Source organism: Callithrix jacchus, chromosome 16 (genome assembly GCF_049354715.1).
Source record: "Callithrix jacchus isolate 240 chromosome 16, calJac240_pri, whole genome shotgun sequence".
NCBI classification, from domain to species: Eukaryota; Metazoa; Chordata; class Mammalia; order Primates; family Cebidae; genus Callithrix; species Callithrix jacchus.
The window spans coordinates 22,308,370-22,333,530 of NC_133517.1; the positions used below are offsets into that span (position 1 = coordinate 22,308,370).

Sequence of the window (25,161 nt, forward strand, 5' to 3'; positions counted from 1 at the left end):
AACACAAAGCAGGCCGGGCACAGTGGCTCACACCTGTGGGATGCCGAGGTGGGCTGAGGTCAGGAGTTTGAGACCAGCCTGGCCAACACAGTGAAACATCTCTACTGAAAATTTAAAAATTAGCCGGATGTGGTGGCTGATGCCTGTAGTCCCAGCTACTCGGGAGGCTGAGGCAGGAAAAGCGTTTGAACCTGCGAGGCGGAGGTTGTAGTGAGCCCAGATCGTGCCATTGCATTGCACTCCAGCCTGGGCAACAGAAGGACACTCCATCACAAAACAAAACACGAAGTAGTTAAATTATGATGGATTCAGTGAGACCACTTTTACACGTATACTTCTTTTAGTATCAGATACACTATTGAAAGTAGTAAAACTCATGTCTTTTTTCAAAAAGATTTTTGCCTTTCAACACTGAACAGATGGATTTCCTGTAAATGATCAATTTGGGCTTCATTGAATAATGGTAATAATCCTCATTAATCCAGAAAACACTTAAATTTTTCTCTCCATTTAGATCCCCCATTGTTTGTTTTTGTTTGCTTTTAAGCTTGACATCAAATATAGTTTTGTTTGGGAAAAAAAGAAACAGACCCAATAAGATGCTTAATTAGGATATTATTTTTTAAGTTCCAGAGTACACGTGCAGAATGTGCACGTTTGTTACATAGGTAAACGTGTGCCATGTTGGCTTGCATCTGTCAATCCATCACCTGAGTATTAAGCCCACCGTCCCCTTCTGTCCCCCTACCCTAGGCCCCAGTGTGTGTTGTTTCCCTCACTGTGTCCATGTGTTCTCATAGAACATTATTATCTTTCAATTCATTTGTCACTTTGGCCTGAGCTGGTTGATTAGGAGGTGAAATGTTTACATAGCTGTCCTTGGCCTTCTTCCTGTCCATCAGTTTCTTCCAGTTTGATCTCAGTAAATTTATTTCTGTAGAACTTAATATCTCCTGAAAAGATTCAGATTTCATAATAACAGATTACTAAAAATGCAAATTAGTCGTTACTGTCTTTGGATACTTTCTGATAAAGTTGAGCTTTGTTGTTAATCAACTTTTCCACTGGGACATGGCAGATAGGGCGCTGCCAAGCCCTCCCAGAGCATAGCCTAATCATGGCAAGTTTTAACTACTAATGAAACCATTTTGCTTTCATCAAAAACAAAGCTATTCACACCGCTTTTAACAAAGACCCTGGGCTCTGCGAGGTTCTTGTTTACGGTGAAATGATTTAAAGGCAGGGTCTTGATCACTTAAAGTATTCTCAGAAGACAAAGTAATATTTTAAAGGACTCACAGTGGAAAAAGGCTGTCCCTGTTCCTCTCCCTTTCCCCAAGTCCTCAACATGTGAAAAGCAGAGGATAAGTAAGGAGATTTAAGGCAGGACCTCACGGAGCCTTTACCTTCTACGGCAGTATTGTGCAAGTGCCGCTGGGGCAGCTGGGGTTCTGGTTCTGATTCTGTGGGAAAATGGCCCTGAGCCCACTGGGCTGGAGCTTTAACTGGTGACCGGGCGGAGCAGGTGGGGAGGCGCGGCAGAGGGACGGGAAGCTGGCGGGCAGCTGGGATTGGCCGGCGGAGGGGGCGGTGTAAGGACCTGGGGAGGGAGAAGGACACCACGCGCCATGGCCGCAGCCGCCCAAACCCGGGTAGCGCATTTGCTGAGGCAACTGCAGCGTGCAGCGTGAGTGCGGGGCTGGTGGGCGGGCAGGGGACGCAGGATGCTGCTGTGCCCACGCAGCCCCCTGTGTGTGACCCGCTAGAGGCCCTGCGCAGTCTTCACTTACTTTCAAGAATTCTGGGAAAGGGATACTGCCCTGTGATCCCACCGTACGCTGCGCAGGACTGCCAGATCACACTATGCAGTGCGTCCTAGCAGGGCCCAGTGAGGCCACCTTTATCCGCTTGTCTACCGAAGGAAACAAGCCCAGAGAGGACCTGGTCCCACATCGTGGCAGGCAGTGGGGAGCTTGACACGGTGGCCAAGACAAATTCATGTATGCAGTTGACACATATTTATTGGACATATATTATGTGCCAAAAATTATTCCAGGTTCCAGGGATACAAAGATGAAAGGCTCTGGAGCAGTTTGAAGTCTACCGGGGAATGGGATGAGGGGACAAGGGTAAAACCGGCCACAACAGACTGGGTGTAGAAGGGAAGGATGGGTGTGAGAAGTTGCAGAGTCACGCTCCCTGGCGTGTACAGGGAATCAGGTTAATCAATGTTATGACACACCTGCTCCCTGCAGAAATGCCAGGTATATCATGGTCACCTGATAAATACGTGCTGACTGCAAGTGCACAAGTCTGCCTGGGAAACATGGAAAAGTTTGAGCTAACAGGTGGAGATCAGTAGGAGGAAAGGCAGGGCCTGGAGAGGAATAGGCAGAGAGAAGAGCAGCGCCAGCGATGGAGGCGTAGTCCCAGGATCCAAAAGTCAACTCGACCTACCTTCATAGGAGGAGGTAAGGATGGAGAAGACAGCTGATAAAAGACCATGAATAAGAAAATAGCTAACACCATGAGCCAGGCAGTGTCCTACACACTTCAAATGGACTATCAGTATAATTATAACTCTAATCCTTACACTGACCCTGTGATATACGGTATTGTTGTCCTCATAGATATGGAAATAAAGGCATGGAGAAGAATTTGACCAGTGTCACACAGCTAAGCAAATAACAGTCATAATTTGAACCCAGATACTCTGGCTTCATAGTCCTTGTTCTCAGGCCTGTGCTAAGGAATTTGAATTGTGTCCTGTAGACAATGGAAAGCTATTGAACAATATTTCTCACCATGAAACACTACTACTTTGAAATACCCCATAACAAAAGAATTCCATGGCCAAATAAGTTTGGGAAGCTCCTTTGCTGTATTGCTCTCTCAGTGAATCAAAATGTACATTAGACATGAAGGACTCTGAGAAGCTACCGAAAAAACAAAGTTGTGTTCAAGTTTTTGGTTCTAAACCTGTGTCATCATAGAACTCTTTGCCACACACCACCATTCATATCCCATGGAACCAGTGTGATGCAGAATATGTTTTTGGAATGATTGTATGAGAAGGGAGCGTGGCATGATCAGAACTGTGTTGGCACATTGTGGTGGAAACGTGGAGTGAAGAGGAAGGACTAGAGGTCATTGTTCTGCTCTAGCCTAAAGGTAATGCCTTCAGGCACTAAGAGGCAGTTCCTTAGGTAGTTAGAAATGTGGAGAGGTTGGTTAGAATCCACAGAATTTTGTATCTGAATAGTGAAGAATTGAGATTTCTGGCTTGGGGATCGGGTAAACAGTGGGCCCATTTACCAAGGCAGGGACTGTAGGAGGGTTAGTGTTAGGAGGAAGATGGCAACTTCAGTCTAGGGCATTTTGAGTTGGGCATGCTTCTGGTATATTCAGATGGAGACACACAGTAGGTAATTGAATATGTTGTTCTGGGGCTCAAGAGTGAATTGGGAACACATCCATCCGTGTTTATGGAGGACAACTGAAGCCTTAGCAAACTCTGACCTAGAAGGAAACAGCTGAGAGTAACCTCCTGGGGAGCAGTACAGCCACAGCCGGAGTAGCAAGATGGTGCTTTCTTCTGCACGTGCTTATTTTTCTAAAAGGGTAAACATTTTTAAAACAGGAGATTTCTGATAAAAATCTTGGAAAGTTGGAAAATGGCATCATTGGGCCCATGTTTCAGCTGGGGAAAGTGGGCTAGGGCACGGGGTGACATGTGGCCACCTTCGTTGGACACGGCGTGCACTCTGGGTTTCTGCCCGACACATTCCATAGAGTAGCTGCTCTGACAACTGGAGGGGAAAGAACCAGCACCAAAGGGACAGAGGCCAGGAATGGCCTGGCCAGAGAGGTGGGGGAAAGCCCTGGAGAGTGAGAGTCACATTCTCTCTCCAGATGTGCAGCCCTTAGCCGGGCATGGTGGCAGGTTCCCGGGGTCCCAGCTACTCAGGAGGCTGAGGCAGGAGAATCACTTGAACCTGTGAGGCATAGTTTGCAGTGAGCAGAGATCAAACCACTGTACTACAGCCTGGGCTATAGGGCAAGACTTCATCTCAAAAAAAAAGCGCAGCCCTGCTTTGGCTGTGTTCTCTCTGGGGTACAGCAGGAAACAAAACCTAACCACACTATGCATGGGGCAAAGGGTACAGGGACAGATGACAAACTAGTTACTAAAACTGAGTACATTAGCTATTGACAGGTATTAAAGAGACCATAAAGGGGTCTGGGGACATTGAAGGAGCGATGCAATTTTTGAGGTGTTCAGAGCAGCCCTCACTGTGTTAGTTTCCTACAGCTATTGTGACAAATTACCATGAACCTGGTAGCTTAACACACATTTATCTTCTTAACAGTTGCAGAGGTCAGATGTCTGAAATTAGTTTTATTAGGCTGAAACCAAGGTGTGAGCAGGGCCACAGTCCCTCTTGAGTGAAGCTCAGAGGTGCTGCAGAATCCACTTACTTGCCTTTTTTTTTTCTTTTTTTTTTAGACAGTCTTGCTCCATTGCCAGTTGCCAGGCTGGAGTGCAGTGGCGCGATCTCAGCTCACTGCAACCTCTACCTCTTGGGTTCAAGCAGTTCTCCTGCCTCAGCCTCCCGAGTAGCTGGGACTCCAGGTGCGCACCACCAAGCCCAGCTAATTTTTGTATTTTTATTAGAGATGGGGTTTCACCATGTTGGCCGGGATGGTCTCTATCTCTTGACCTCGTGATCCGCCCGCCTCAGCCTCCCAAAGTACTGGGATTATAGGCGTGAGCCACCATGCCCGACCCACTTACTTGCTTTTTTCCTTCTTCTGGAGCTGTGCCTTCCATTCCTTAGCTTGTGGCCCCGTCTTCCATCTTCACAGCCGGCAACCATCTTGCTTCAGTGTTCACATTTCTGTCTTTTGGGTCAAATTTCCCTCTGCCTCCCTTTTATAAGGATATGCATGAGTACATTTAGGGCCCACACATTAATCCAAAATAATAATCTCACCATCTCAAGATTTTTTTTTTTTTGAAAGTCTTGCTATCACTCAGGTTGGAGTGCAGTGACATGATCATGGCTCACTACAATCTCGAATTTCCAGCCTCCTCAAAGATCCTCCCACTTTAACCTCCCAAGTAGCTGGGACTACCGGTGCACACCATCATACGTAACTAATTTTATTTTTTGTAGAGCTGGAGTCTGACCATGTTGCACAGGCTGTTCTTGAACTCCTGGCCTCAAGTAATCCTCCCACCTTGGCCTCCCAAAGTGCTAGGATTAGAGGTGTGTGCCACCACACCTGGCAAGATTCTTTTTTTTTTTTTTTTTTTTTTTTTTGAGATGGAGTTTCGCTCTATCGCCCAGGCTGGAGTACAGTGATGTGATCTCAGCTCACTACAACCTCCACCTCCCAGGTTTAAGCAATTCTGCCTCAGCCTCCCGAGTAGCTAGGATCACAGGCACACACCACCACACCCGGCTAATTTTTGTATTTTTAGTAGAGATAGGTTTTCGCCATGTTGGCCAGGCTGGTCTTGAACTCCTGACCTCCGGTGATATGCCTGCCTCAGCCTTCCAAAGTGCTAGGATTACAGGTGTGAGCCACTGCACCCGGCCAGGATTCTTAATCATATCTGCAAAGTTCCTCTTACTATATAGGGTAACATTCACAGATTCCCAGAATTAGAACTTCATCTTCAGGAGCCATTACTTAGCTGACCACACTCACTGAGAAGGTAATGTTTGGAGAAAGACCAGTGTATGGAGAGAGCAAAACCCTGTGGCTTTCAGGGAAGGAATGCAGAGGTGAAGCGCATACCTGGATATGGAGCAGAGTGAATGAGGGGGAGATCGGAGTGTGAGGCCAAGAGTGACCCCAAGGTTTTCTGGCCCGAACAACTGGAAGAATGAAATTGCCATTAGATGGAGATGGGGAAGGCTGTGGGAGGAGCAGGCTTGAGGGAACACCAGGAGCTCAGTCTTCAATAGGGAAAATGTTGATGTTTCATAGACATCCATGCAGAGATGCTGAGTGGGTGGGTAAATCTGGAATTCAGGAGAGATGCCCAAGCCAGAAAGATAAATGTGGAAGTCATCAGCATCAAAGGTATTCGAGACGAGGGGAGGTCACTGAGGGGTGGTGAATCTGGAGTTCGGGAGAAATGGAATCTGGAGTTCACTGGGCAGGTGAATCTGGAGTTGAGGATAGATGCCCAGGCCAGAAAGATAAATGTGGAAATCATCAGCATCAAAGGTATTTGAGACCAGGGGACTGAGGGTGGAAAGAAAAGCAAAAGGTTCAGAACTGACTCCTGGGTCCTCCAAGGTTTGGAGTCAAGAGCTTGAAAAGAAATGAGGCCAAGAGCAGCCAGTGCCATGAGAAGAAACCCAAGTAGTGCCCCGAAGCCAGGGAAAAAAGTGTTTCCAGGAAGGAGGGAGTGAACAGGAGGATGCCGCTGACACATTGGGTACTGTGAGGACAGAGCTGAACTGAGCGGAGTGTTTATCAGGTGGAGGGCATTAATGAGCTGGGAGGCTGGTCAGTTGAGTTGGGGTAAAAGTTGATGACAGAAGGTTCCAGAGGGAATGAGAGAAGAGAAATTGCAAGAGTGGGTATAGCCTGCTGAAGGGAAGGAGAGAGGTGGGATTGGGAGAGGAGAGAGGAGCAAGAGGTTTCTGGTTTTGTTATGTAAGATGGATAAAATGTGCTTACAAATAAGCTAAAAAAAATGCTGATAGCTGATGGATAATGTCTAACAGGGAGGGGGATTTTGATAATTCTGGAAGAGAGAAGGGAGAGCTACCGGCAAAGTCCTTGAGAAGATGAGAGGGGCTGCGATTTAGGGAACGGCAGACAGACTGTCCTTTGCTAACAGCATGGCTAAGAGGTTATCAGTGATATCAGGAGGAAGCCAAAATAATGGGGCCAGAGCCAGGAGAGCAGGTAGATGAGGTCCTTGCTCTCCCCAAGCCTCACTCTGCTTCTCTGAAGGAATCCAAAGAACCCACCGGTGCCTTCAGGCCATTCGAAGAAGGCAGGAACCCACAGCCTGGTCCCCCACTCCAGTTAAGGCCCTCTGTTTTGGCATGCCAGAAAAAGAAAATAGAGGGTCAGAGAAATGAAAATGTCTACATTCACTTATTTATTCGTTTACTCACTCATTTAATCAGTACAAAAGGATTACTTGGTGCCTGGCAATTACCTGGTGCTAGCCACAGGGGATAAAGTTGTGAGAAACGTAGATTCTGCCTGGATATCACTAAATTCACAATCCACAGGCTGATGGAAGCAGAAAAACAGCACCAGTGTGGAACATTGTAATGCAAAGGAAGCTCCAGAAAAGATGTGGCTCTGCGGCCTTGGGCCTCAGGGAAGGCTGCCCAGGGGAACTGACAGGAGAGAACAAAAGTTATCCAGAAGAAGAGGGAAGGGAACTATGTTGCAGGCAGAGGAAGGGCAGAATTCTGGAAGAGAGAGATTGTGGCTCATTCAAGGAAAAGAAGTTAATTTTTCCAGGAGCTCAAACCCAGAAATGGAGTGAGTTGAGTGAGGGACCAGTCAGGTGGGGGCAGGCCTGAACTTTATGTGAGAGCTTTGGGAAGCCATTGAAGCAGCTTTCAACCAGGGAGCGACATCATTGGAAATACACCCTGACTACGGTGTGGGGAATAGAGGTGGCAGAGGTGGAGCCACGAGAAGCCAGTTGGGAATCTGGTAGTAATCCAGATGAGAGGTGATCCTGGAACCAGAGAGTGGCAGGGTCCCAGGAAAAGTGGGTGAACTTGGGTGAGGCATATTTGAGGCCTTGGTGTATAATGGGCTCTAAAGGGTGAGGGAGGAGGAAGGATCAGAATGGCTGAAGGCAGCCCAGGACATAACCAAACATTTAAGGAATGGGCAGAGTGGAAAAGGAGCCAGAAAAAGAACAATTAGAGAAAGCTCGGGCAAGTAGGGATCCTGGAAGCCAGGAAGAAGTTCCACTTGCCCAAAAAGGGGTGGCCACACGTTCCATGCTGCTAGAATGAGGTGCTAGAGGTCTGAGAAGCGAGGCCACAGCCAGATAGCTGGACTTGGAGAGACAGCAGCCTGATTTCAGGGGCCAAGGAATGTGTTGGACACCCGGAAAGGGAGCCAGCAAATGTAGGTCAGTCAGGAGGAGAGAGAGGAAGAGTGAGCCCACCAGTGGAAGTAGGAGATGGAAAAGTTTCAGGTGCAAAACTCTTCCATATGCTGAAAAAGACTGAGTGAGGGGGAGGACTAGGAAATACAGGAGGGGTGGAGGTCCCGAGAAAGCAAGAGGGGACAGGGTACAAACCACAAGTAAGAAGTAGAAATGATGGATTAGGGTAGCCTCAGAGCTTGGAAAAAATAAAAATAAAGAGGAGGGGTCTGGGAAGGAAGCAAGTGCTCCCTGGAGCGTCCACGTTGGAAAGCTTTAAGTTTTGATTTGCTTTTTCCTTCTGCCTCGCTTTTCTTGTCCTTGGAAGGCGTAAAGCAGAGAAAGTCCTCGAAGCAAACAAAACTCACCGTGAAGGCACCAGCCTGGCCTGGCCCGCGTCCTCTCCCCAGGCCCCGCGGCGGGGACCACTAGATGGCAACCGCGACTCGCGCCAGCTCTCGCCCCCGTGTCTGCTTTGACTTCACAGTTAGAATTTTTGAGATCTGGACGGTCACTGAGATCAACCCTTTTCCTTCCTCCCCCACCTTCCTTCCCTCTTGGGTGTTTTAATTCCAGATTTGAATTTTGGCGGGGAGGAGGAAGTGATGCACTCAAGTATCTACTGAGACGGCCACTGGACAAGGTCCTCTGGGCAACCCAAAGAAACATAAAACCGCCTTCCCAGCCTCGATCAGAGAGCGAGCTGGAGAAAGAAAGGCCAGGGGAGGGACTGTGAGGGTCCAAGAAACAGGAGACGACCAGAACAGGAAGGGAGACCGGAGCCAGGGCAGGGAGGGTTTCCAAAAAGGAGGACGTGGGAAACCTGTAGAGAAGCCCACCGAGAAGTGAGACGCGGCGGCGGCCTTGAGCACGGGATGCATGGGGTGTGCGCGCTGCTGGGGAGCGGCACAGCGGAGACGGAGGAGAGCTTGGAGCCCGGGGCTGCAACTGGGCAGAGAAAGGTGGGGATCAAGGAGGTCTGTGGGTGCAGGAACGTTTCCTGAAGGCTCAAGTCTAGAGCCCGTTTGAAGAAAATAATTAGACACCTTGAAGACACTGGGAAAAAATACAAGGCAAGTTCCCAGCAAAGGGTAATGAGTAAGAAGAGGCGCATGGATAGAGTTAACCTTGGGTCGACTTGGTCAAAGCTCCTAACTCAATAAGAGCTGGGGCTTCATGGAGACCTGGGACCCCCATCTTAAACTTACTTGTACCCCCACAGCGCTTATCTCAGCTGCTAGCAGACATTTGATAGGAACTGCTTGAGTAAATGAATTCGCGAAAGAATGAAGATGCTACCGCCCTGGGAAGACTCTGAGTCAACTTTTTGTCCATCGTGATTTCTGTGTCTATATATATATTTTCTATTTTACAGTGTCTGCCAAGAACTACCAGTTTGAAAGCATCTTAGCACTAGAATGCAGTATGAGTTCGCTTAGGGCTTTTCATTTTTTGGTCTCTATTTTCACTTTAGGTTTTGTTTTGTTTTGTTTTCTGTCATTTTCCTTTTCCCTAGGTGCCAGTGCCCAACTCATTCTCATACTTACTCCCAAGGTAATACTTCTGTATTTTTAAACTAGCCACAATTTTGGTTTCTGCTGTTGGCATTATAATACATTCGGGGAAAGTGTATGGCAAGAAAACCAAGGCATGTGAGAGCAAGATCCATGAAAACAGTTACCTGTGAAATTGATAACATGTAACTTTATACAAAGTTAGCTGAATGTATGCTACTAATTACGTGTTTGGCTCAAATATATATTTAATGCTACTTATAATGCTTTTCTCTTTTCATTACTTGCCAAGTCTAAAAAAGCAGATAGGATTTTAAGAATGTCTGAGTTCGTCAAACAGAATTCGTCAAGATGAAGTCTTTGGAAGGTTCTAAGACATCTCTAAAAAACTGAAGGCTAAAGAACAAGGGAGCTCCTAGAAAGAAAACAAAAACTTGTTTGCATAAATTTTTAAGATAATATTGTATTTCCTAAGATGTAAAAATAATGACAAAGTTTCAGTTACCACAACATCTTAATCACTACCAAACACCTAACACTGTGGTCCACAGAGCAGCAGGAAGCTCAACATCATTTCAGCATGTCCTTAGAATGTCACATTGATTACTGACATAACCACTGATTTTATCTCTTCTAAGTTCAGATCTAAACATTGAGGCAAAAGTTGGAAAGGAAAGAGGCTGACCATGGAGGATCCTAAGCAGAAACCCGCAGAGAAGCTCATTGGGGAGTTAGAACAGAAAGAGTAACTCACCAAGGTCTTTCTCTTGCCCAAGAAGTGACTCACCCTTCAGGACAAGCCAAGGGACCTCCCTGCCCATCATTAACTGCCATCTCTGAGGCATCTCTGAGTTAAAACACGTCCAGCCTTTAAGGCCCTTCTGAACATATGCAGAATTTTGTCTTCAGCTAGTTTTCTCTAATTCTTTGTTGGTTTCAACAATCAGTTAATTTCCTATTTGAGGGAATAAAATTAGTAATTTACATAAAGATATTCTCATTGTTTTCTAGGATCATATTTATGTATTTATCTAAAATTTAGTAACAGAAATAATAGATTTATATATACAGAGAGAGAGAGGGTCACCCTCTGTCACCCAGGCTGGAGTGCAGTGGTGCAGTCATAGCTCACTGTACCCTCAAGCAATCCTACCACCTCAGCCTCCCATGATGCTGGGATTACAGGCTTGAGCTCCTGCACCTGGCCAGATTATTTTTTTTAAGCCTAGAGGAATCAAATAAATTTGAGTTTTGGTTAAGGGTGCCTTTGTACTCAGGGAGCTAAAGAAAGATTGTTGTCTAGATCTGATCTATTTTCCTTAAAAAAGAAAAAGGGGCCAGGCACGGTGACTCGTGCCTGTAATCCCAGCACTTCTGGAGGATGAAGTGGGCAGATCTCAAGGTCAAGAGATCAAGACTATCCTGGCCAACATGGTGAAACCCTGTCTCTACTAATAATACAAAAATTAGCTGGTTGTGGGGTGTGCACCTGTAGTCCCAGCTACTACTTGGGAGGCTGAGGCAGGAGAATTGCTTAAACCTGAGAGGCGCAGGTTGCAGTGACCCGAGATCGTGGCATTGCACTCCAGCCAAGTAACAGAGTGAGACTCCATCTCAAAAAAGAAAAAAAAGGGTAGTGAAAATTGTTCTGTATACTTTATCTTATGACTGACCAATATTGATATAAATAAGTAAATAAAAACAAGGATAAAAATCTTTAATTAGGTCCCTCTTGTTCCAATATGACAGAAAATCATTTTTGCCATAATTAAAACCTAATCCTTTGCGAGGAAATAGCACTTTATAAAAATGTTTATTAGGCCAGGAGTAGTGGCTCATGTCTGTAATTGTAACACTTTGGGAGGCCAAGGCAGGCGGATGACAAGGTCAGGATTTTGAGACCAGCCTTGCCAGCATGGTGAAACCCTGTCTCTACTAAAAATACAAAAATTAGCTGGGCATGGTGGTGCATGCCTGTAGTCCCAGCTGCTTGGGAGACTGCGACAAAAGAATCACTTGAACCCGGGAGGCGGAAATTGCAGTGAGCCGAGATCACACCACTGCACTCCAGCCTGGGTGACAGAGTGAAACTCTGTCTCCAAAGAAAAAAAAAAAAAGTTTATTAAATTTCAACAAGATAAAAAAGTTGTTTACATGCATAAGCTTGAGAAATGTAAATATCTTACTGTGATAAGTTATCCCTATGAATTAAAAAAGAAACTTAATTTAAACAAATGGTCACAGTGGCTATAAGAAGTGTAACCAAGACCCTAATTCATGAACTTACTAATAGTTGTTCTCTAATCGTAACCCAACTCTAGACTATAGGGGATTTTGTTTTCTAGAGGATTGTTACACACGATATTTCCAAATATATATTTTAATTATAATAGAGGAAATATTTTATTATTTTCACAAACGTAGCCTCGAGTTAGCATTACATTCTATCTTAAAATGCAGGTATTGATTTTAATTTGATGTGCAACAGTGAAATCTGAAAATTATATGTTTTCAGTAAGACTTCAAAGGAAATACTTATGTTCATTGCTGGATTTTACTATCAAATAACAATATTCATGCTTTATTTTTAAGACCCACTTTGATGCTGACTCTTACATTTCTAGCCCCTGGACTTTCACCTTCTGGGAAAACAACAGATTATGCCTTTGAGGTATATTCAATCAATCCGTTATTTCTTGTATGAATTACCAGAAAAAATAAAACTGGAATATTTTGCTAATGAATTATTTCACTTTAAATCTGTTATTAATTCATGTTCCATAATCTCTATTTGATCAGGCCATACATAGCAAAGTACCTGGTTAGTATAAGGGAATATAAACCTTCTGAGATCATAGCTAATGTCTAGAGTGCTGGCTTTGTACAGTCACTAAAACAGGATAAATTTCCAATTTCACAATTCCTCTAATTTATATACGTTATGTGTTAAATCTTTAGTTTTGTAATTATAACAATCCCAAGAGAGGTCAAAGTAAAGTAATAATTCTGGTGCATTTTTATCACACTGTAATTATTTATAATTATTTAAATTCCTGTCTCCCCCTAGTCCAGGAATTTTTTTTTTTTTTTTTTTTTTTGAGGCAGAGTCTCACTCTGTCATCCCAGCTGGAGTGCAGTGGTGTGATCTCAGCTCACTTCAACCTCCACCTCCCGGGTTCAAGCAGTTCTCCTGCCTCAGCCTCCTGAGTAGCTGGGATTGCATGTGTGCACCTCCACACCCAGCTAGTTTTTGTATTTTTAGTAGAGACAGTTTCGCCATGTTGGCCAGGCTGGTCTCAAACTCCTGACCTCAGATGATCCACCCACCTGGGCCTCCCGAAGTGCTGGGATTACAGGTGTGAGCCACAGCACCTGGCTTCAGGAATTATTAATTAAAATGTCACCAGGGGCCTGACAGTTAACCAACAGATGAACAGGCTGAGTGATGCCATGCTGAGCTCACTAAAGCACAGGCCCTATCTAGGGTGTGACTCCACTCAACCCCATAAGATTACTGCCATATGGGAATGAATTCCCAGTGCGGCTGGATTATTCAAGGGAAAGAAAAATTCAAATACTCCTATTAAACTTTTGTATCCTGATTTTTAAGAGTTATTAGCCAATTCAAAAAAGAAATTTAAACATAACACAGATCAATCAAGACATATCTTCAGGCCAAAAGCGACCCATCATCCATCAGTGTAAAACCCTTTCTCTCACCTGTAAACTTTTTGAGGCCACATGTCTCTTATCCATAGTTGAATTACCAGAGCCTACACAGTGCCTAAAACAGAAGACAGTAGCATTGACTGGGTGGCAGGTATGCAAGGATGGTGGGTAAATATTGAGAGTCGATGATGTGTTTGGGAAAAGACAAGTCATTCAAATGGGCAAGAGCTAAGGTTTGCTTGAAGAAGCACACTTCTTAAGTGAGGACAGAGAGGGGATGACCTAGAAGATCATGCTAAGGAGTATATACTTTATGTTCTAGGCAACAAGGAATCACTTCAGGTGTTTAGAAATGGATGGGCCAACTCTCAAATACTCCCTACACCTAAACCTTTTTATTTTTATTTTTTCAGATGGCTGTTTCAAATATTAGATATGGACCAGGAGTTACAAAGGAAGTGGGCATGGCAAGTATTTGAAATGTCTACAGTCTCCTACTGTAAATGTTACATATCTCATGAGACACATGCTAATTGACGACAATCACATCTTCTATTTTTAAAAATGTATAATGTGAGTTTGCCAGAAGAGTCTATTACAGTTCTAGTACAATCAAACCTAACTTAGAGGTTTTTCTGTAGGACCTAAAAAACATGGGTGCTAAAAATGTGTGCTTGATGACAGACAAGAACCTCGCCCAGCTCCCTCCTGTGCAAGTAGCTATGGATTCCCTAGTGAAGAATGGCATCCCCTTTACGGTTTATGATAATGTGAGAGTGGAACCCACCGATGCAAGGTATTCTTGTATTGTTGTTATTGTTTCTTTAAGCAGAAGCTAACTGTTGATTAAAACTTGCCTCCAGCCAAGCCCAGTGGCTCAGGCAGGCAGATTGCTTGAGGTCAGGAGTTCAAGTTCAGCCTGCCCAATATGGTGAAACCCTGTCTCTACTAAAAATACAAAAATTAGCCAGGCATGATGGCAGGCACCTGTAATCCCAGCTACTCAGGAAGCTGAGGTGGGAGAATCGCTTGAACGCAGGAGGTAGAGGTTGCAGTGAGTCGAGATCGTACCACTGCGCTGCAGCCTGGGTGACAAAGCAACATTTCATCTCAAAAAAAAAAAAAAAAATTTACCCAAAGCCTTAGTTAATGGCATGACAATTTATTTCTGAAAAGTGTGACAACAATTTTTATTTTCCCTTCTCCAAGCTTCATGGAAGCTATTGAATTTGCCCGAAAGGGAGCTTTTGATGCCTATGTTGCTGTCGGTGGCGGCTCTACCATGGACACCTGTAAGGCTGCTAATCTGTACACATCCAGCCCTCACTCTGATTTCCTAGATTATGTCAGTGCCCCCATTGGCAAGGGAAAGCCTGTGTCTGTGCCTCTTAAGCCTCTGATTGCAGGTAAAGACTGTTTATTTCTTTGTTTTATTTTGCAATTAGCAAAAGGTATTAAGAAAGATACAAGCCAGTGCTTTTAGCATATACATTTCTAAAGCTTTGTTCATTTCAAATCAATGCTTTGTTTGGAGACCAATCATTCATTTTAAAACTCTGATCTTTGTTATTGTATAGACAGAGACAATTTGGGTCAGTGGAAGGAAAGTTTGCAGATTTAAGCTATGGGGTCACCATGTGGAAGAGGGGGAAGATCATCACTGACATGTGATGAGATCCCTCTGTCAGCAGGTTTGTCCTCTAAACTGCCCTCTGTTTTGTCCCATTTTGCCAGCCACTGTAGAGTTTAAGGAGAACATTAGCTGTTATTTTTCTGGTGTTGACTCAACCCTTTCTTCTACATAATAGCCCTTCAGCTGACCTCAGGCTTTGTCTCTTCCCTGGGACATGTGGCCAGCATGGCCCATCACTCTGGGTGACATCTGCTCTGTGGCTACCCAGGGCACACACATACAGATCCAAATCAGAAGAGCTCATTTGTTCCACAGAGAACTTTGAGATTTCCTGGTCTTTTCTTCTCTGCCATTTTTATAGCTGCTAGCATATTACTATTTAAAGTTTTATAGCTAACATGCGCTAACTGGTAACTGGGACATATCCTCAGTTTAAAGTTTTGCCCTTTCTTCTCTCCTCTCCTGCCCTATTGTGAACAGGCCTTGTGATGGGATGTGAGTAAGTCAATGGCAGATGAACTGCTGTGCTGTGAATGAGGGATCAGTAGGGAGCAGCATAATTGGTGTCTGGCAAATGGAACCCTCTGGTGAAACTGTGTCAGCATCACACAGAGGGGTGATTAGTAAAGTTTAGAAACTTGACAGAACCACAAAACCACGGAGCCCAGCAAAGGCAGATCGTCACTGTGCTTGCCACCAAGAGGGAATAAAGATGTCTTTTAGAGACAGAAAATATGAGTTTTATTACTAGAGGTGCCAGGCAGCCTGCATTGACCCAGCTGCAGCTGCTTAAGCTCTGGTCCCCAAGGAGCCTGAGGTTCCCAGAGCTCACTGCTATTAATACAGCACAGTCATCACACATGTGCATGATTAGCATACATATATATTAACGAAGACACGGAAATCATACATCTGTGTTAACAGATACAGAGTTCACATCCATATTAAACATACATGTATGTTAATACAGACACCATACATATTGACATGCATAAATTATGCAAAAGCAGGCAATATGCATATTAAACATGACAATGCTAATGCAGGTGCATACATGCATATTAAACACATACATGCTAAACATCCAGGTATGTTAATGCAGACATGGACATCATACATGCATGTTAACACAGATACAGAGGTCACACATACATGTTAAATATGCATACATATTAATACAGGCATAGACATTACACATATTAATCATACATAAGCAGTCATGCAGCAGTCATGATACATGTCAAACATGCAAGTGCATTAATGCAGGCACAGACATCAATGTACATGCTAAACATGCATGCATGCCAGTATAGATACAGATCTCATGCATGCCTGTTAATGCAGATACAGACTTCATACACACTGGACACACATGCATGATAATACAGACACTGGCGTCCTACATGTTAGATTTATATATGTGTTAATGCAGACACAGACATCATACATGTTAGGCTTCCATACATGCTAATTCATATACATCATGCAAACAAGAGGGTCAGCAAAGTTTTCTTGTCTAATTTTGTTCCTCTTTCCTAAGGCTAAATTAGGTATCTCCACTAACCTTTATTTAGATGCTTTATTAAAATTAATATTATTTTGTTCAAGTGCCAACTACTACAGGAACCGGGAGTGAAACTACTGGGGCTGCCATTTTTGACTATGAACGCTTGAAAGTAAAAACTGGTAAGAACTTTGCCCATAATTTTGAATTATTTCTCTTACCTTTCAGCTCCGTACTCTTCTTTAAATCCTAATATTTTTAAAAATCGAGCAGTTATGATACAGTTAGAATAAGCCCCAATATGCTATAGCAGAGTAAGGTGATGATAGTTAGCAACAATGTATTGTATATTTCAAAGTAGCTAGAAGAGAGGACTCGAAATGTTCCCAACACATAATGGATACCCCAGTACCCTGACTTGATCATAAAACATCCTATGTATGTAACCAATACTCACATGTACCCTATAAATATGTTAAATAGTTTGTATTGAGTTTAAAAAGAAAGGAAAAAAATCAAGGAGTCAAGAAAAGGGTATGCACATATACACATTTTCTTTCCTTTTCCAAGTACACATAAAAATATGAAACAACGTAATAAACTTCTTTTTGAGAATTATCTCTGAAAGCATATTGAAATGCCATGAATCTTAATTGGCTATTCTCTGCCCAAGTTAGTGACTATATAACAATCATAAATTGGTGTTTCCTTTTTCTGACATTTTTTTACATTTAAACCAATTTTATTGAGATGTGATTTTTGTATAATAAAATGCACACATTTTAAGAATCTAGTTTAATGAGCCTTGACAAACATATATGCTCATGTAACCACCACCCTAATCAAGACACAAAGCATACCCATCACTCCATGAAGTTCCCTCATACTCCATCCCAGCCAATCCCCCAGTCCTTTTCCCAGGTAACCTCTGTTCTGCTTTCTGTCTTCTTCTCTGTCATGGATTCTTGGCTAGTGTGATAGATATGTCTCTCTTTTTGAGTCTGGCTCAATATCCAGACTCTTCGTAGCAGAATAAATTGACATTTAACTGCAAACTTTTGATAACTTTTCTTTTTAAAATTAAATTGCACTATCCTTTGCTATTTCTTAAGTTGATAATAATAATTATTATTTTATCACTTACATTCTACCTTACAGTTTCTAAAGACTTTTACCTAATATTCTCTCATTTGATCCCTACAGCTCAGTGAGAGCTGGAGGACCTGTGCTATTATAGTCTAATCTTATAGATAACTCAGAAAGGCTAAGTGACTTGCCCGAAGACACAAAGTAAGTTGCAGAGTAAGGACCAGTGGTGTGCTAGTAAACCAGCTCTCTGGAATTTAATAATACACCAGTAAGCCCTGACTTGTAGTGTTGGCCCATTTCTGTGGTGTAATTACTCCCACCATGGCCAATGACATCGCTCATCTAGGAGCTGGAAAGAGATGCATACACATGTCACTTGGAAAACAGTAGGAGCCGGCTCCAGCACACCGCTGAAAACCTCAGGTTTCTGACTCCAAATCTCTTTCCACTGCTCCTTGCTGTCTCACTATGTGAAAATGAAGCTTTTCTCATATTTTTATTTTTTAGGGTGATTTATTACCCTAAGCCATTTGCCTTCTTAAAATGATGCCCATGGCTTTAGCCTCTACTGAAAATCCTATGTTTTAGGCATTGCTTCGAGAGCCATCAAACCCACACTGGGACTCATTGATCCTCTGCACACCCTCCACATGCCTGCCCGAGTCGTTGCTAACAGTGGCTTCGATGTGCTTTGGTAAGTGCTGGTGCCACCTGGAGGGGCTTTTTTAGTCCTGGGTCTATGGATATTTTGTTGCTCAAAGCACATGCTAAACATTCATTGATTAGCACCCCACAACACCCCTAGCTTTGACTGTTATTATCCCCTGTCCTAAATGAAAACATTCAAGCTTTAGAGGTTGGTGACTAGGTAACATCTGGTGTGGGTCACAAACCTGCTCTTCAGGATGGACCTCCCCAGCCATGGCCATGGCCACAAGGATGCCACTAAAGGGGCAGTTGGAGCTGGTGTGCCACATCTCAGGGACACACCAGCTACCTTTATGGTCTCAGTAACTAGGCATTGCCCAAGGCTGCATGTCATGGAAGAGGGCAGGGAACAGAACTAACACCTCCAGAGCACCCCAGATTTGCACATTGTGTCAGCACCTCACATACATCACCACTTCACCACAGACAGCTCTATGTGATACAGGACTTTTGTTTTATTGAACAAGAAAACTGGGTTTGAGATGTTTAGTGACGTTCCATAGTCTTACTCTATGTTCCCTCAGCTTCAGCTGCATTGTGCCAACAGCCTCCTAATCAGTATTTCTATCACAGACCTTGCTCCTGAGGCCTCATGGAATTCCCACAGGTGCTTCACATTTAGCATGTGCCAAATAACCCTCATTCATCTATATGCACATGCACATTTTCTCACATTTTAACATCTCTGAAATCAGGACATATCTTAAAATCTGTGGCATCGCAGTATGTCTTCATCCTCAGTGGCATATATTTTAAAAACAGTGCAGGCTGGGCACAGTGGCTCACGCCTGTATTCCAAACACTTTGGGAAGCCAAGGTAGGAGGATCTCTTGAAGCCAGGAGTTTGAGACCAGTCTGACACCTCATCTCTACAAAAAAAATTTTACAAATTAGCCGAGCATGGTGGCACACGCCTGTAGTCCTAGCTGCTCGGTGGCTGAGATAGGTGGGAGGATCACTTGAGCCCGGGAGGTCATGGATGCAATGCGCTGTGATCACACCACTTGAGCCTGGGGCATGGTGACAGAGTGAGATCCTATCTCAAAAATACAAAACAAAATGGTGCATTTTATAATGCATGGCAAATTTGATAAAATCTATTAATTCTCTTAATCCTCCCACATCCTGCAGCTTCTCCTGAGTCCTCCAACTCAGCAAGTAGCAGAACTCAGTATGAACTTCTCCCTTCTCTCATGCCCAAGCCAGCGTGCAGACTGTAGGGAGAGAAGGTGCCATCTTGAAGACTGGGATGTCTGCTCAGCAGTTATGTTTCTTGTCATAAAGCATTAAGCTGACTTCTAGGCTTTACAGATAGTTTCTGTGAACTCAGCTCAATGAATCCTCCCCTGAGAAACAAATCTGCACTTGAATGTGGAATCTAGATGCAGTCTAGATGTGCTGCAAGGCAGAGGTCCGAGTCTGACTGCAGTGGCTTCACCAGCCACTCCAGCTTCCCCATGTGGGCACCTCATTCTTGCATTATTCCCACTTTCCCTGCTTAGAACCACAAAGCCTTCACGTCCATCTACAAACTAATTTCCAAAAAAATGTTCTAATGCTTTGTCCAAAAAACATTAATCTGCTTCTCATATGTAGAAGAGAGTAATTCCTCCATTCTAGGGAAAATGAAAACTATAATTCATACAAAACATAGGATCATCTCCCTTCATAGTCACATGAAGGAGAGTGTCCCAGAAACACTACAGAGGCCCCCATGTGGAATTATACTGAAAACCATAATTCATGCAAAATATAGTTCATGTTATTCAGTGTTCCCAGTGCGTCACTGGTCTAGACAGTGATGTCTGTTCTCTTCTGCAGCTGATGAGGTAGAACCCATGGCAGGCCAGCAGGTAGAGGCAGCTATGAAGCTTAGTTCTTGAAATGGCCAAATCTGAGGGATAGCCTGGGGAGAAATGCCAAATGTGGGTGAAAGGGAGGAAGGCAGCAAAACACACTGCCATGTGTGTACCTATGCAACTATCTTGCATGTTCTGCACATGTACCCCAAAACCTAAAATGCAATAAATAAATAGCCAAATCTAAGTTTAGGGTACAGAAGAATAAAATTTGCTTTTTTTTTCAGGCCAAGAATTAATAATAATAGTGAATACTAAAGTGTACCATGTGCCCAGCACCATTCTAAATACTCTGTATGAGTCAAGTCATCAAATTTCCACAGCCACATCATGAAGCAGTATTATTATTTATTCCTGTCTTAAAGTCATAAGAAGGGTGTAGGGCCTCACACCAGGTCCACAGCAGGAATGTCTAGTTCCAGGATTGACATCTGGACAGCTGACCCCAAAGTCTGTGTTCTCACCCATTACACTGTAATTTTCATAGGAGTCTGGTGTAGTTATGACCCACCTTTGGTAATATGGTATTTGACCAAAACAAGGCATAAAATGGTAAATATCTTCCACAAGGAAGTCATTTTTTAGATTCAGTGCTTTTTTTTATGGCTCAGCTATATAACTCAACACCATAAAAATGTATTGACACTGGAAAAGGTCCATATGTAATCTTATACATACTGCTTAAAAATACTGTAATGCTATTAATATAAACTCTATTAATTTATATTATAAGCAATGGCTGTTATAGGCAAGAAGTGGGCTGGTAGAATGTACTGTGATCATCAGTGTTGGATTGAACATATCCGCCGTGGGGTGAGTGCCAAAGAGCTCCAAGGCAGTTTGTGATCCAAATGGAGAGAAGGAGGGAGACCACACTTTCCATCTGTGTATTTTCAATATTTCTTGTTAGCCATGCCCTGGAATCATACACTGCCCTGCCCTACCACCTGCGGAGCCCCTGTCCTTCAAATCCCATCACGAGGCCTGCATACCAGGGCAGCAACCCAATCAGCGACATTTGGGCTGTCCACGCACTGCGGATCGTGGCTAAGTATCTAAAGAGGTATGTCACCCCGAAGGGGATAGAAATAGAACAGGAGGCCCACATTCTACCAGCACGTGAAACATGACATGCCTGAGCCTGAAATATCCTGAGCAGGTCTGTTCACCGGAAAAATCAGTCAGTGGATGTGCAGAAGCCCCAGACACCAGCAGCCTCTGAAGGGACCCAAGGGACCCAAGGGACCCAAGGGACAGGCAGGTGAAAACTGCCTTAAAAGGCAAAGGCTCCCAGGGAACAAAATAGGAGCCAAGCTAGGAGAAGGGGTGGTGTCCTTTGAGATTTGGCTCCCCAGGGCAGAAATGAGAACCACACTGGCAGATATTGGCTATGCCCATCCAGGCCCTGTCCAAAGACACACAGAGTCCATCCATTGAGTTAACTCACATGAACTAAAGTTAAGAAATAAATATAGGCCAGGTACAATGACTCACACCAGTAATCCCAGCACTTTGGGAGGCCAAGGCAGGAGGATGACTTGAGGCCAGGAGTTTGAGGTCGCAGTTAGCTATGAATGCATCACTGCACTGCAGCCTGGGTGACAGAGCAAGACCCTGTCTCAATAAAACAAGAGAAGAGGGGAGGGGAGGGGAGAGGAGGGGAGAGGAAGAGAGGGGAGGGGAGGGCTGTTCCAGAAGATATAAAAGGCAGAAAATGTAAAAAGATTTCTAAGAGGTTGTGAAAGATTTATGAATATAAGTATATACCTACATGCATAGCCATAAGCTACAGGAGAGCAAATAGCAATCAGCTCCCAAGAGAGCAAAGATATACTTAGGATGAAAGCTGATACCTAAAATATTAGTACACACTCAAAGACAGCCTCACTTTTATATTTGTACGTAATGGACAGCATGGCCGCAGGTACCCTAGGCCTAGACATGAGCACGGTGCTTTCTCTGGCCTTGAGCTAGAGGCTCCACTGACAAAGAAGCCTTGGAATTGCATTTTGTAGCAGAGCAGCAGGAAGGAACCCAATACTATTTCAGGTTTGTGCCCAGGACAGCACAGCAGCACTTGACTACGTACAAGCAGACACAGATCATGGGGAGCCAGTTTGTTTGACAGGGACATAAGCTTGGCAGAGGCACAGTGGTGGGAGATAAGGAGAGATGGACAGAGGAAAGTCTGAAAGCTCCATTATCTGCTACTTCACCTTGTCATTGGAGGAACTGATATGGGGTTTCAGAAAGGAGGCAGGAACATCCAACCATTCAATGTGAAAGAGCCATTTCAAATGAAAAGAGAAAGAAAGGCTGTGCATTTTTATTTTGCAACAGGAACTCTTACACAAGGCAGAATTGCAGAGGCCCACATGAAAAGTAGGTTCCCGTGACAGTCTTCAGGCTTCCTCCCTGGGGCAAGGTTTTAGCAGCCAGTGCAGGAAGGCTGTGCACAATCAGAAAGGGGCCTTTGAGAATTTGCTTTTACAAAGTTGCACTGGGGACACCCACAGCAAGCCAAGGCTCATTCTACAATAACATCCACTTCCACAATAATGTTAGCATAGAGGTGTAGCAGCCACAGATACCAAGAGGCCCTGGTGGGTCCAATGGGAGGCAGTGTCTCAGAGAGAAAGAGCGCTAGCTGTTAGGTAGCCCCGGGCGCCTGAGAATGTTTACATCCCTTCACAGGGCTGTCAACAGCACTGACAAATGAAGAAGAAGAATGAGTCTCAGGGCACCTTCCTGAAGTGGCCCTCGCCATCCAGGAACCAACGCCTTGCCTCCCCCGGCACTTTTACATCACATGAGCAGCTGACAGCCTATTTATTATGCCTTTGCTGAAACAGTTGATCAGAAAATATGTTTCCCTTCAGTTTTCATTTAGAAGACAAGGCGTCGTTTGAATAACTTGCCTAATTTTTCTTCCTACCAAGTAGCATTTCTTTCCCCCACCCCATATCTTTCGCTAAGGCGGCTCCTTATTCTGTAAGAAACACCAATGTTGATGTGTTGTTGTTAGGTATTTATATCATTCGCAGGGCTGTCAGAAATCCTGATGATCTTGAAGCAAGGTCTCATATGCACTTGGCAAGTGCTTTTGCTGGCATCGGCTTTGGAAATGCTGGTGTTCATCTGTGGTGAGCAAATCTGAGATTTCATTTCTTTACTCAGCTATTGCTTTAAAGAATTTTTAATGTGGGCTGGGTGAGGTGGCTCAAGCCTGTAATCCCAGCACTTTGGGAGGCCGAAGCGGGTGGATCACGAGGTCAACAGATCAAGACCATCCTGGTCAACATGGTGAAACCCCGTCTCTACTAAAAATACAAAAAATTAACTGGGCATGGTGGCACGTGCCTGTAATCCCAGCTACTCAGGAGGCTGAGGCAGGAGAATTGCCTGAACCCAGGAGGCGGAGGTTGCTGTGAGCCGAGATCACACCATTGCACTCCAGTCTGGGTAACAAGAGCGAAACTCCGTCTCAAAAACAAAAAGAATTTTTAATGTTTGTAATTCAGGACAGGTGGTAAAATTTAAATATGCTATAGAAGTAAGAAATTTAACTTTATGTTTCTAAATGTATTTTTTTCTTTTTTCTACCACCAACTAAGGTATAAACCTAAATGTATTCTTTAATTGAATGTGGTTCCTAAATATATTCTTTTATATTCCTAAATGAATTCTTTTTTTTCTTTTTTTTTACCACCAGCTAAAGTACAAACCTAAATGTATTCTTAAACTGAATGTGGTTTATTGGGTCATGGATTTAATAACATTTTTAAGGTATAATTCCCATACTATACAATTCACCCATTTAAAATGTACAGAAGTTTTTAATATAGTCACAAAGTTATACAACCATCACCACAGTTAATTTTAGAACATCTTATCACCCCAAAAAGAATTCCCATACCTCTTAGCTGTGTCACCCACCAATTGTCCTTCCCCAATACTTAACTACTATCAATTTACTTTCTTTTCTTTTCTTTTTTTGAGACATAATCTCACTGTGTTGTCCAGGCTGGAGTACAATAGCACAATCTTGGCTCACTGCAACCTCTGCCTCCCAGGTTAAAGCAATTCTCCTGTCTCAGCCTCCCAGTTAGCCAGGATTACAGATGTGCACCACCATGGCCAGCTAATTTTTTAATATTTTTTAAGTAGAGATGGGGTTTCACCATGTTGGCCAGGCTGATCTCGAGCTCCTGACCTCAGGTGATCTGCCCACCTCTGCCTCCCAAGGTGCTGGGATTACAGGTGTGAGCCATCACACTCGGCCTACTTTCAGTCTCTGTAGACTTCCCCATTCTCGACATTTCATGTATGTGGAATGATAAAATATGTGGTCCTTTGTGTCTAGCTTGTTTCTCACAGCACAGTGTTTCTAAGATTCAGCCACGTGTCAGCACTTCATTTTTTTAATTATTGTCACATAATATTCCATTGTGTGGATATACTACATTTTGTTTATCTATTCATAAGTTGATGGACATTTGGGTTGTTACATTTTGGGGTTGTAATGATTAATGTTGCCAGTAGATTCATGCATAAACTTCTCTATGGACATAGGTTTTCCTTTCTCTTGTTATATATGTAGGAGCAGAATTGCTGGGTCATATGGTAATTCTGTGTTTAAATTTTGAGACACTGGCAGACTGTTTTCCACAGCATCTGCGCCATTTTACATTCCCACCAGCAGTGGGTGAAGGTTCTGATTTCTCCACATACTCACCATGTGTTGTAGATTTTTAAAACTTAAATGTAGGATTTTTCTCCCAACCTTTCACAAAAAAAAAAAAGGGATCAGAATGCTTGTCAGTAGTCCAGAATTAATCTCTTTGTTTGAAACTTTATTGATATGTTGCTTTAAAATTTGAAAACCAGTGAACTTTGAAAATTAAGAATAGGCCTTTACTTGGGCGAGTGCAAGGAATGATCAGCCTCTGATGATCTACCACTCATGGGAGCATAAATTGGCAACTTCCCAAAAAGCAAGTGAACAAAATGTACCCAGAGCCTGAAAAATATTTATGCTG

The 25,161-nt window shown here is 43.7% G+C and overlaps 1 protein-coding gene across 15 annotated transcripts in view; it reads left to right on the forward strand.

Moving 5' to 3' along the window:
- Positions 1–1,592: 1,592 nt before the first annotated feature.
- The window catches only part of ADHFE1 (alcohol dehydrogenase iron containing 1), a 36,429-nt gene continuing 12,860 nt past the window's right edge, over positions 1,593–25,161 (forward strand). For 2 of the 15 annotated variants that reach the window (XR_013527866.1, XM_002758980.7), the window contains exons 1-10: positions 1,593–1,687; positions 9,663–9,700; positions 12,285–12,331; positions 13,743–13,796; positions 13,971–14,125; positions 14,539–14,735; positions 16,571–16,648; positions 18,144–18,249; positions 21,033–21,185; positions 23,167–23,265. Coding sequence is in view for 13 of the 15 variants with exons in the window: in XM_002758980.7 (XP_002759026.2) it covers positions 1,629–1,687; positions 9,663–9,700; positions 12,285–12,331; positions 13,743–13,796; positions 13,971–14,125; positions 14,539–14,735; positions 16,571–16,648; positions 18,144–18,249; positions 21,033–21,185; positions 23,167–23,265 (986 nt within the window). In the remaining 2 variants the exon portion in view is untranslated. Of the gene's footprint in view, positions 1,688–9,662; positions 9,701–12,252; positions 12,332–13,742; positions 13,903–13,970; positions 14,126–14,538; positions 14,736–16,570; positions 16,649–18,143; positions 18,250–21,032; positions 21,186–23,166; positions 23,266–25,161 lie in introns of all 15 variants that reach the window. The other 13 variants (XR_013527867.1, XM_008982719.5, XM_078352537.1 and 10 more) reach the window with 12 other exon arrangements.